The sequence below is a fragment of the Cetorhinus maximus genome, chromosome 6, assembly GCF_964194155.1.
Source record: "Cetorhinus maximus chromosome 6, sCetMax3.hap1.1, whole genome shotgun sequence".
Taxonomy (NCBI): domain Eukaryota; kingdom Metazoa; phylum Chordata; class Chondrichthyes; order Lamniformes; family Cetorhinidae; genus Cetorhinus; species Cetorhinus maximus.
This window is the reverse complement of record NC_135884.1, coordinates 7,916,629-7,929,718: the sequence shown is the minus strand read 5'-3', so window position 1 is coordinate 7,929,718 and position 13,090 is coordinate 7,916,629. Positions and strand designations below refer to the sequence as shown.

The following is a 13,090-nucleotide window of genomic DNA, read 5'->3' as shown; positions in this document are numbered from 1 at the left end:
TGGGCCAAGGGCTAGTCAATGGGGTTAGGTAGGTAGGTCAGGTGTTTCTCACATGTCGATGCAGACTCGATGGGCCGAAGGGCCTCTTCTGCACTGTGTGATTCTGTGAAGGTGAGACACCCCCCCCCCACCCCTCCCGGCCTGTCTCGGGAGGAAGTCCCGCTTTAGAGAGCTGCCGGCCATCCCAGCAGCGCCAGGTGGGAGCTGTGACCCAGTGCTTGGGGCCTACAGCCAGTCCAGATGAAGAGGAGCCTGGACTCAGGGGTAAGTCCGGGCTATCGCCTGGGCCTGGACCAGCAGGCCCTGACGAGGGGGTCGAGAGAGGGAGGTGGGGAGGCCTGGTTCGAGAAGCCGGGTGGGGGTGGGGTGAGGGGGTGGGGTGGGGTGAGGGGAAAGGGGGAAGTATGACCTGGGGTGGGGTTGGCTTCTGATGGGATTGGGGTGTCCGCAAAGGAGGTTGTCCCCCCTCCACCGTCTCCGTTCCCCCATCCCACACTTGCCCCACATCAGCCCACACAGCTAAAGCTGCTGGGCTTCCCGCACAGAGTGGGCCTTCCCTCCGGCCTACACCCCCTTGCATCCCGGCAGCAGGTCAGGGGCAGGGTGAGGCTCTAAACTGACCAATTACTTAAGGGTCACAGTTAGGCCCAGGATGGGCGGGACAGCCTGACACTCCCCCTACAAATCTCCAGACAGGTCAGGGGTCGGGGGGGAAGGGCACCCGCTGGATTTCACCAGCCCTACCACCTTCAGAACCCCCCCCCACCCACCCCCCTCCCCTGTGGGGGAGTGTAAAATCAGCCCAGTATTTCAGTGCTGTGACCTTTCATCAGAACTAAGAAACGCTGAAGACGCAAGAGGTTTTAACCAAATACGGAAGAAGGAAAAGGGAAGAAGTGGTGGGGGAGGGTAAGGGGGAGGAACGGAAGGGATTGTCTGTGACTGGATGGGAGGCAGCGGTGATTAAATGAACAACAGGATCATTATCAGGACCTCCTGTTCAAAATAAATAGGAGCAGTGGTGATGATGTGAAATTGGTGAGCGTCACCCTGGAGGTTGTAAAGTGACTAATCGAAAAGCGAGGGGCTGTTTCTCAAACATCCATTGAGTTCTGTTGGATTGGTGTGGGGGGTCCGAGGACTGAGAGGTCAAAGTGGGAGCGGGAAGGAATTTAAAATGACAAAGTGACCAGAAGCTCAGGGTCATCCTTGAAGACTGGATGGGGATGTTCAGTCTCTTGTAGTTTCTCTTCTTAGGCAGCTCCTCAGGATGGAGGATGATTTGCTTCCGTTCTGGTTGGGTGGTTTTGAAATGCCTGGTAAATCCAGTGCCCACTCTGCCACATGTGGAGCAGGTGGTGCTGGAAGGGGTGGTCTCCGGAATGCTCCGACTTCGTCTCTGCACGTTCCCAATGCAGTCTCTCGATGCGTCCGGTGCCTTCCCGAGTGGGCTTCCTCCATTTTGGTTGGTCGCAAGTCAGAGTCCCCCATGAGTTGGCGGGGGTTTCTGACTGTGCAGCGATGCTTTCAGGGCAGCTGTGAAGCGTTTCCATTGTCTTCTTGGGAGTCTCCTGGCACAACCCAGTTCTGAGTGGAGCAGTTCCTTTGGAAGTCTAGTGTCAGGCAGGCGAATGACCTGTCCTGTCCAGCGGAACTGGTTTTGAGTGATTCACGTTGAGTGATGTTGGGCAAGTTAGCTTGGGAGAGGATGCCGCTGTTGGACCGCCTTTCCTGCTCACTGAATTTGGAGGATCTTGCGAAGGCACCACTGGTCGTGGAACTGCCCTTAGTTTAGTAATGATTTGCCACTCTTACTCAGAGTAGTTACAGGATGGTGGGTGGCAAATTGGAACAATGTTCCACTCGTACAGTTGAGGGCACTGCTCTGAGATTCAGGGGAGCGTAGAGGGAGGGTTAGTCTCCATCATTTCATTATACCTGAACTGAGAATGCTTGACCCTGGAGATCTCAAATGGAAAGGTTTTCATTTGCCAGCACTGCCTTACCTCACCTTGACGAGCATAATAGGAACAGGAGTAGGCCATTCAGCCTCTTGAGCCTATTCCACCATTCAGTTAGATGGTGTGTAATTGATCTCCAGTCATCTGTCTTCCCTCCATTTCCTTTCATACTCTTACCTAACGTGAATCTGTCAATCTCGGCCTTGAAAGGTTCAATTGACCCTCAGCGTCCACAGCCTTTGGAAGTAGAGAATTCCAGATTTCTGCTCTCCATTGTGTGAAGAAGTGGTGCCTGATTTCTCTCCCAAAAGACTGGAAGATTGCACCCTTTCCTTCTAAATCCCGAATCACAGGGAACATTGTCCCTGTATCTACCGTGTCAAATCCCTTTGACATTTTGAACACCTTGATCAGATCATCCCTCAATCTTCCATAGTCAAAGGAATGCAAGCCAAGATTTTTGCAACCTATCCTCATAATTTAACCCTTTAATCCTATAATTCTAGTGAATTTACATGTCAGCCTCTCCAAGTTCTGTATCTCCTTCCTCAGGTGCGGTGTTCAGGATGGAATGCGGTACTCCAGACGGGGGTCTGACCAGAGCTAGACTTACACTATAATTTTTTGTTTTAAAGTAGAGCCATTACAGCACAGAAGGAGGCCATTCGGTCCATTGAGTCCATGCTGGATTTCTGTGGAAAAGGAACGGTTCCAAGTGGATATGGTGTCCTCGTAGTTTATTGGCTTGAGGCACTTTGGCACGTCTCGGGGACAGTGGGAGGCGCTATATTGGTGCAAATTCTTTCCTCCTTTCATTTATATTTGTGCACTTCTTCCTCTTTTAGGGTGAGCCCGGCAGAGTGATCGGAAACGGAGGGGGCTATCCTGGGAGAAAGGGCGAGCCGGGTAATCCAGTATGTACACGCTCTCATTGTTTACATAACATTACACAGACTCCATGGCACAGAAACAGGCCATTCGGCCCAGCAGATCTGTGTTGGTGTTAATGCCCCACACAAGTCCCCTTCCACTATACTTCACCCAACCCCATCAACATATCCTTCCATTCATTTATGCTGATATATTTATCCAGCTCACCCTTAAATGGAACTATGCTATTCATCTCAACTGCTCCCCCTGGTAGAGAGTTCCACACTCTCACCCCTCTCTGGGTTAAAGAAGTTTCTCCTGAATTCCCTAATGGATTTATTAGTGACTATCTTATATTTATATTATGATTTTTTTCCACATCCACCCTGTCAAAAAACCCTTCTGTAATCTTAGAGATCTCTATTAGACCACGCTCAGTCCCCTCTTTTCTAGAGAGATATCATTTTGTTATTTATTCACGCTGCACAGACAGAGTTAAGTTCTGACTTAAGCAATGGTGGGTGGCGAATGCCCCCATAGAGGGCATTGGGACGTTGTTTTACTATGTTAAAGGGGCTACGTGAATGCACGTTGCTGTTGTTAGCTCTTGATGCAATCTCTGATCAGTAGTTAGAAATGGTCAGTACTTTCAACACATCTTTTGTTACTCTATTGCAGGGTATTCCTGGTCCACCTGGTCTTCCTGGACTGAGGGGTGAAAATGGATTTCCTGGCCAAGTAGGACCACACGGTCCCATTGGCCCCCCAGGACCTGCTGGGAGGTCTATCAAGGTACGTTGTCATCTCAGCAAAACAAAAAAAAAAAAATGTGCTTGCAGGAACAAATAAATCATGAGCAAGTGCAAAACACCCACTTGATTCCCTTTAATTGCCTGACAGCTCCTCGGTTGTGCTTCATTCTTATTGCCGAGTTACAGCTAACTCTCTTGGAGGTGAGACGCTGTATGAATAACCCTTTGGTGTCAGTTGTTGCCCCATGGGTCAGATGGTCGTGGGTTTAAGCCCTGCTCCTGAGATTTGAGAGCAAAATTTAGGTGAACACTCCCAGTGCAGGACTGAGGCAGTGCTTCACTGTTGGAGGTGCAGTCTTTTGGATTAGATCCCGCCTTCCCTCTCAGGCGGAGGTAAGAGATCCAATGGCGCTATTTCTAAGAAGAGTAGGGGAGTTTTTGCATGGCCCACAACACTGCTTGGCTTTAGAAGATTGAACTTGGAGGTGGGGGGCAGGGGGAAAGGTGTGGGGGTGGGATCTTTTGAGGTGTGAAAAAGATTCTGTTGGATAAATACAGCGGAACTATTTCCTCTGATGGAGGAATCAAGGACGAGAGGGCATTGGGTGGGATTGTCCAGCCCTGCTCGCGGCCTGGATTGTCCGGTCCCGCCGAAAGTCAATGGAGCGCCGAATCCCCCATGACAGGTCCCACCACAACGGGGCTGGAAAATTCCGGCCTTCATCATCGAATTTGATCATTTAGGAAAGCAATAGGGAAGCAACTTTTCATGTCAAGGGTAGCAGACATCTTGAATTCTCTGCCGCAAAAGACAGTGGATGGCGGTTGGGGGTGGGGGGTGACTCATTGGAGCTTTCAAGACCGAGATTGTTGCATAAAAGGGATATGGGAAAAAGGCAGGCAGGTGGAGTTGAGGTAAAGGTCAGCCATGATGGAAATCTTTGGCGGAGGAGGCTCATGAGGCCAAATGGCCTACTCCCCTTTCTAAGTTTCATATACTTGCACCGCTGGACATGAATTACTCTTCCACTTGTGTTCGAGAACACAATGAGCAGATGCCAGTATAACTGAGGCCAGGGTAAGGGGAAACCAAGCTGAGCCAGTTTCAACATCACTCTCACTCTCAGTTGTATCATCTTCTGTCAATTCGGCGAGGTCCTATCTGCTCCAAAACTCACCTCTAAAGTTACAGAACAATCAACTTAAACTGGGGAGTTCAATATTGCTCCTTGACATTCAATGGCATTACCATCACTAAATCCCCACTATCAACATTCTGGGGGTTACCATTGACCAGAAACTGAACTAGACTGGCCATATAAATACTGTGGCTACAGGAGCAGGTCAGAGGCTGGGAATCCTGCAGAGAGTAACTCACCTCCTGACCCCCCCAAAGCCTGTCCACCACCTATAAGGCACAAGTCAAGAGTGTGATGGAATACTCCCCACTTGCCTGGGCTCCCACAACACTCAAGAAGCTTGACACCATCCAGGACAAAGCAGCCCGCTTGATAGGCACCCCATCCACAAACATTCACTCCCTCCACCACCGACGCACAGTAGCAGCAGTGTGTACCATCTACAACATGCACTGCAGGACCTCACCAAGGCTCCTTAGACAGAACCTTGCAAACCTACAACCACAACCATCTGGAAGGACAAGGGCAGCAGACACATGGGAACACCACCACCTGGAAGTTCCCCTCCAAGCCACTCCCCATCCTGACTTGGAAATATATCGCCGTTCCTTCAATGTTGCTGGGTCAAAATCCTGGAACTCCCTCCCTAACAGCACTGTGGGTGTACCTACACCACATGGACTGCAGCGGTTCATGAAGGCAGCTCACCCACCACCTTCTCAAGGGCAACTAGGGATAGGCAATAAATGCTGGCCCAGCCAGCGATGCCCGCACCCCATGAATGAATTTTTTAAAATTACCTTTAATTATGTACTTGCACCTTGATAAAGAGTTGATATTGACTCTGTTGCATTCATCGTCAGAACGGTTCGAAGCGTGTTCAGCGTTCAATTTTGTCTGGCGGCTTTGCAAAATGAATAGTTTACTCTTCTGTGCAGGTGCTTGTTCTCGAAATGTTCTCTTTACTATGTTTCTCGTTCTGTTGCAGGGAGAAAAGGGAGAGCCAGGTGAGAGAGTAAGTGAATGTTCCATTCAATCATCATCTCAAAGTGATTTACTTTAATGGCTGATTTCCTTTTTCACCTCATTCCTTTTTGTTTCTGCGCTTCTCTCTCGAAGGCTGTGACTTGTGCTGGGGTTTGCTCCTTGTGCTCATCCTAAACCTTGCTGTGCTTCCTGCCTGCATCCCAGGGCTGCCTCCTCACCACGTCTTCCGTAGTTGGGACCTGGGCCTCTACGTCTTGTCCTGTATTAGCTGGGTTCCTGAGTCGCACCATTGGCCGGTTTCCACTCCAATTTGCCAGGAGGAACCTTAGATAGTGTCTTTCCACACCCACCCATTTCTCCCCATACTCCAAAGGATGCTGAGGCCAGTTGTCCGTTCAAGGCCCCAGTGTGTGAATTTTACCATCTGAAATATCTCACATCGAGCACATGGCTCCACTCCACAACTGCCTGACTGGGTAATGATTCCTGTTTCACTGACTGTCCAAATCTGCTATCCCTCTACCTTAACTAGGTCTCATGCCTACCTGTCTCTATATATGGTTGTGCCTGACAGATTGCTGTTTTCCTGCCGGATGAACAAAGAAAAGTACAGCACAGGAACAGGCCCTTCGGCCCTCCAAGCCTGCGCCGATCATATTGCCTGTCAACTACAACATTTTGCACTTCCGGGGTCCGTATCCCTCTATTCCCATCCTATTCATGTATTTGTCAAGCTGCCTCTTAAACACCACTATCGTACCTGCTTCCACCACCTCCTCTGGCAGCGAATTCCAGACACTTACTACCCTCTGCATAAAAAACTTGCCCCGCACATCTCCTCTATAGTTTTCTCCTCTCACCTTAAATCTATGTCCCCTAGTAATTGACTCTTCCACCCTGGGAAAAAGCTTCTGACTATCTACTCTGTCCATGCCACTCATAATTTTGTAAACTTCTATCAAGTGGTCCCTCAATCTCCGTCGCTCTAGTGAGAACAATCCAAGTTTCTCCAACCTCTCCTCATAGCTAATAACCTCCAGACCAGGCAGCATCCTGGTAAACCTCCTCTGCACCCTCTCCAACGCCTCCATATCCTTCTGGTAATGTGGTGACCAGAATTGCACGCAATATTCTAAGTGTGGCCTAACCAAGGTTCTAGCTTGCAGCATGACTTCCCAGCTTTTATACTCAATACCCCTGCCAATGAAGGCAAGCATGCCATATGCCTTCCTGACTACCTTATCCACCTGCGTTGCCACTTTCAGTGACCTGTGGACCTGTACACCCAGATCCTTCTACCCATCGATGCACTTAAGGGTTCTGCCATTTACTGTATAATTCCTACCTGTATTAGACCTTCCAAAATGCATTACCTCGCATTTGTCCGGATTAAACTCCATCTGCCATTTCTCCGCCCAAGTCTCCAACCGATCTATATCCCATTGTATCCTTTGACAATCCTCTTCACTATCTGCAACTCCTCCAACCTTAGTATCGTCTGCAAACTTACTAATTAGCCCAGTTACATTTTCCTCCAAATGATTTATGTTTACTACAAACAGCAAAGGTCCCAGCACTGATCCCTGCGGAACTCCACTAGTCACAGCTCTCCATTCAGAAAAGCACCCTTCCACTGCTACCCTCTGTCTTCTATGACCAAGCCAATTCTGTATCCATCTTGCCAGCTCACCTCTGATCCCGTGCGACTTTACCTTCTGTACCAGTCTGCCATGAGGGACCTTGTCAAAGGCCTTACTGAAACCCATGTATATAACATCCACTGCCCTTCCATCATCGATCATCTTTGTCACTTCCTCGAAAAACTCGATCAAGTTAGTGAGACATGACCTCCCCTTCACAAAACCATGCTGCCTCTCACTAATATGCCCATTTGCTTCCAAATGGTAGTAAATCCTGTCACGAAGAATCTTTTCCAATAATTTCCTTACCACTGACGTAAGGCTCACCGACCTGTAATTTCCTGGATTATCCCTGCTACCCTTCTTAAACAATGGAACAACATTGGCCATTCTCCAGTCCTCTGGGACCTCACCCGTAGCCAGTGAGGATACAAAGATTTCTGTCAAGGCCCCAGCAATCTCCTCCCTTGCCTCCTCCCTCAGTACTCTGGGGTAGATCCCATCTGGCCCTGGGGACTTATCCACCTTAATATTCTTCAAGACGCCTAACACCTCTTTTTTGATCTCAACATGATCCAGTGATCCCTGTTGCCCTGCTCAGTTGAGTTCCTTTGCTGCATCTAGCCTTGTGTGATTCTATCCCTGGATCGTAGACTCCTCCAGCTTACCAGGCGGCCCCCACTCTCCTGAATAGGGAGGTCTGCTGGCAGCATGGGGAATATTGAACTTAATGGAAAAGCAGAACTAAGATACTGATTGACGATTTGCCTTTCCCTACAGGGTTCGCAAACCTCGCTGGATGGAGGTGGTCAGAAAGGAGACCCTGGCCGACCAGTGAGTATTTAAGAATTAGGAGCCGTACCCAAAATAAGGAACTTGCAATACTCAGTGGTTACATGAGTTAGAACTAACAGTGCATTTTTCTTTCAAGGGAAGTCCCGGTGAGTCTGGTAGCCCGGGACCGAGAGGATCCCCTGGCCCAACAGGACAGAAAGGTGACAAGGTAAATATTGATTATTTTCATTCCTGATTTAGAGGTCAGTAGCATCGAGAAGAAAGACCAGGAACAGAACTTTCGGATGCCTTGAGGCAGCAGGAGAAGTGGGCCCAGGGCCAGGGTTGTGAAGGACAGGTTTAGGACAGACAATGGTGTTATATTCTAGCTGTGGAAGAGGAGATCTTGTGGCACAGTGGGCAGCATCTCTGCCTCTGAGCCAGGTTCGAATCCCACCCCAGGACTTGATGGCCAAGGAAGGTGACTTTGTAATGCGGCCAAACAGGTCGATTGTCAACCTGCAAATACTTGCAACACACCTATAGCAGGTGGTAAGAGTGGGAGAGACTCCTGGTCAGCCATGCTCGATGTGGAGTGGCACTTCTCATTAATTCCAGTAATCGTATGTTGTGGAAAGAATGAGTCTGAAGCCAGCCTGTACCTTAAAACAGATTTATTTCCAAACCTACAGAGTAAAGATGCAGACTCTCCTAATTCCTCGCCAGTGTGAACACCTTTTTATATTCTTGTAATGAAGCCCTAATACTTCCCTAGTTGGGGACAGCTGCTCTTGATTACCAACTTAAAGCATGTACTGTATTGCAGTACAATTCTAACATTGACTCTTCTCAAGCTATAGTCTGTGACTTCAGGCTAGCGACCCAGTCCAGTTAAGTGTGTGCTTCATCTGCCTCAGACATCTCTAGACGTGAGAAGCTTTCTAAGTCTAAGTTGGTAAAGGAAGAAACCAGAGCCAATCTGTACCTGGAATAGATTTATTCACAGAATGAAACATTACAGGTATATATCCGCTGACTCCACTCTCCTCCTGTGTCAGTAAATGTCTCTTTATATGTGCTCAAGTAACAATTCAATCAGTACCCTTCCCCTGTCTCTATTTAACCTCAGTTGATACAATTAACAACTGTGAGATGTCTGCTCACACTGAAGGTGATCAAGGGCTGGAGTAGTTTGCCACAGCAACTGGAATGGGTGGCTGTGCACGGTTTAATCTTCCTTGCCCACTCAGTATCAATTAAATGAAGAGTTTTGCCGCTGGCCTCGATAGAGATAGTTTTATTAACCTACTCAAGCAGAAATGTTACTGCCTATTACAGGGATGACAGCGAAACATAAATTACCCTACACAGGTGTAAGTTACACAACCTCAATATCTGTAACGGGGATGCAAAAGGCAATCGATCTTTCTCCTTTAAATGGAACACCAGTAAAAACTGGGAAATAAGAGTACTGGTCTGAACTGGTCTTTCCTTCATCACAAACCACCCCACCAGCTTTTAGAAGATCAGGAAACCCCTTTAAGAGGAGAAGGCTGCTGTGTTGGCAGGGACAAGGATAATGTCATCAGTGGAGTTGGGGCCTGTTTTACTGGCTGTAAATATGCAGTCTACAGGTTAGGAATGTAGTTTAGTGATTGGGTAGAGTACTGACTAGGAGTGTAGTATTGTGATTCCCAGCATCTATGGATTTCCCTAACATCAGGGAATCTCTATGACTGGAGATAAAAGCCATGATTTATGATCATTAAACTTGTTTGGCTTGATAATACTCTGGAATCTGTTTCACAAAATGGGAGAGGGGTGATGCTGGTGAACTCCAGCAGATTACTTTGAGTAGAAGTCAAGTTGGTGCATAATTGTAAAATGGCCAGAAATAACTACATGGCGGTTCTAGAAAAACAAGGACGCTTTTTAAAAAAAAAAGACATTTCTAAAAAATGGGTTCTGAGATTTTCTTTCTGTGTTTCCAGGGCAACTCGGGTGAAGGCTTCGCAGGACCACCAGGCCGTCAAGGAGAACCAGGTGACCGGGTTAGTGACGTCACAAATCTCAACAAACCAAATGGGCTGAAACCTTTGTTAAATTAGTGGAGAAAGCCTTATCATACAAACGTGTTAAAGTATTCCTAGTCTATTTCTTACACATTCTGATTTCACAGCTTAGGTCCTAAGTGCATTACAGAAAGAGCAAGGTGAGATAATGGATGTGCTGGAGAGAATAGTTAAAAGGATTTGATAGCGCAGCTATGGAGAAACTATTTCCTCTGTTGGGAGCAATCTTAAAATGACAGCTCAACCAACCAGGAGAAAAACCAGGAAATCTCTCCCACCAAAGCAATCCACCTTCTGACTGCCCAAGGCACAAGTCAGGAGTGTGATGGAATACTCTTCACTTGCCTGGATGAGTGCAGCTCCCACAACACTCAAGAAGTTTGACACCAACCAGGACGAAGCAGCCCGCTTGATTGGCACCCCATCCACCACCTTCAACATCCACTCCCTCCACTACTGACACACAGTGGCAGCAGTGTGTGCCATCTACAAGATGCACTGTAGCAACTCATCAAGGCTCCTTCAACAGCACCTTCCAAACCCATGACCACTATCATCTAGAAGGACAAGGGCAGCAGATGCATGGGAACACCACCACCTGCAAGTTCCCCTCCAAGTTACACACCCTGACTTGGAAATATATTGCCGTTTCTTCATTGCCGCTGGGTCAAAATCCTGGAACTCCCTTCCTACCAGCACTGTGTGTGTACCTATGCCACAGGGACTGCAGCGGTTCAAGAAGGCTTTCAAGGGATGGGCAACAAATGCTGGCATCTCTAGCAACGCCCAGATCTCATGAGCAAACAATTTAAAAAAGGCTGTGAATACTGGTGGGGTGGGGGTGGGGGCTAGGGGTGTGTGGGCAGTAAAAGCTGTAAAAGAGACGAATAGATATTTGTTAGTTGAGGGTATGGAGCACAGGTGGATAACTGGAGTTGAGGTGCAGGACATCCATGACCTGATTGAATGCTGGAGTAGGTCCGTGAGGGCTGAATGGCCTCCTCCTGTTGCTCATGCCCCTAGTTGCTTGATTGGGTGCATGCATGTGGAACTGGACTCTGAAAAAAACACAGGAGAATCCACACTTTTCCAATTTGAACTGTCTCGAACTTGCCAACCCTTTCCCAAGTTCCTAACCAGACAAGAGGCCAGATATAGAGAGACAGGACTATAGAGTGGAATCATTGCTTGATTTCTGAGAGTGAACTCTGTGGGATTCCTCTTCATAGTCCATTTATCTCCCTGTCGATGTTGATGTACATTCCTCATGAGTGACTGCAGCATTAAGAGGTAGATATTCGATTATATAATGTTGTGTTAAACACTGTAGAGGTGGAGTAGAGTGTTGAAGGTTTACCACACTGTTCCAGTGGTGATCCAATCTCTCATAACCCTCTATCTCCCCCTCCCACCCCCACCTCTGCCTCTAATAATATAATTTTCAAGATCTGGAGTGAGAGATTTGAATAAAAGTCAAAATCAAGTTTGAGCCCCATAAGCAGGAACAATAATGGAGCAATTTGATCCATCCCCAATTAGCAAATAGAGGTGTGCATGTATTTGTGTGTCTTTGTTTATGTATGTCTGTGTATATGTGTGGCTGCATGTGTCACTCTGTGTGTGCTGTGTTTCCTGTGTGTCTGCACTGTGTGTGAATGTGGGTCAGTGTGTCTCCGTGTGTACCTGGGTGGCGACATCAGTGAAAACCATTTCCTGGCCAAGTCATTTGTTGACCCGCTTTTCAGTTTTACACATAAACAATATCACATGAGAACTGGTTAAGGGGGATATCTTGGCCAGGAAATTTCGTTTCAGAGAAACTTTAAATGCCTTCTTGTGTCTTTTGTGAGGGGCAGGGATAGTCCTGATGCCAAAGAGATCTTTGGTTCTAGTGTCTTTGCCCTGCCGTGCAGTGCACTTACACTCCATGGACTTGAGAATAATACAACTCCTGTGGAATTGCTCAGTGTGAGATGGAGGATGCACTGTTTTATAAGGAAGGGTCACTACCTGTTCATCTTGTGCCTCCCTTTATGACCGCAAGGTCCAAGCAACAATACTTCCTTGAGGTCGGTTAAAAGTTGACTGTGCTTAGGAAGATGCTGAATCAATTTGAGGTCAGAATAAACAAATAAGAAATACTGTCCTTATTCAATTAATTTAATAAAAACACATGATATGGAAATGTGCATATGCGGCGCCTCAAGTGCAACATACATCTCAAAATTCATGATTAATTGTTAATTTCTCCAATTTCTTTAGGGCCCCCGAGGATCTCAGGGTGAACAGGGAGACAAGGCAAGTGTTTCAGTGCTGAAATCAATATATATTTTTTAAAAAAAAAATTCTGTTTATAATAAACTTGATTTGCTCTTCCTTAACCGTACTGCATAGTTCTCCCGGGCTATTAGGGATTGGACAGAATGTTGTCTGTGGAGGGTCTTCGGCTGAATTAACGAGGATGGATGAATATTTCAGAGTTTTGCTCGATAGCTAGTGTTTAGTAAGTATGGAGAGACACTGGATCAACAATGCCAGGCCCTTCTCTCAACAGGTTTGGATTTTGCAATGGAAATAATGGTGAGGCTATTACCATTCACCATTGTTTACATGGAAATTGGACAATAAGTTCCGCTCACCAAACTGTTTAATCTGGGAATCAGGAAGTTGCTGTCTGGGATGCATTGCTTCACCAGAAGCTATGTCATGTCAATTTCTCACCAAGTGACTCAGCGTTGAAACAGTGGACCAGCATGAAATGGCTGAAGAGATCGTGACTAAATTCATCAAGAAAAGTTAGGGCTTGTCTATTGCAGTGTCAGTATCCTTTTAACAGTGTAATATGTCTTAACTACAACCAAACAACCTCTCTGGCACTGAAAATTAATTTTTTCC

The 13,090-nt window shown here is 47.3% G+C and overlaps 1 protein-coding gene across 1 annotated transcript in view; it reads left to right on the top strand.

Annotated features, from left to right (window-relative positions):
- Positions 1–240: 240 nt before the first annotated feature.
- The window catches only part of LOC144681443 (uncharacterized), a 34,073-nt gene continuing 21,223 nt past the window's right edge, over positions 241–13,090 (top strand). The window contains exons 1-8 of the mRNA XM_078543030.1: positions 241–264; positions 2,807–2,875; positions 3,510–3,623; positions 5,711–5,737; positions 8,130–8,183; positions 8,281–8,352; positions 10,115–10,174; positions 12,458–12,493. Of these exons, the coding sequence (XP_078399156.1) occupies positions 241–264; positions 2,807–2,875; positions 3,510–3,623; positions 5,711–5,737; positions 8,130–8,183; positions 8,281–8,352; positions 10,115–10,174; positions 12,458–12,493 (456 nt within the window). The remainder of the gene's footprint in view (positions 265–2,806; positions 2,876–3,509; positions 3,624–5,710; positions 5,738–8,129; positions 8,184–8,280; positions 8,353–10,114; positions 10,175–12,457; positions 12,494–13,090) is intronic.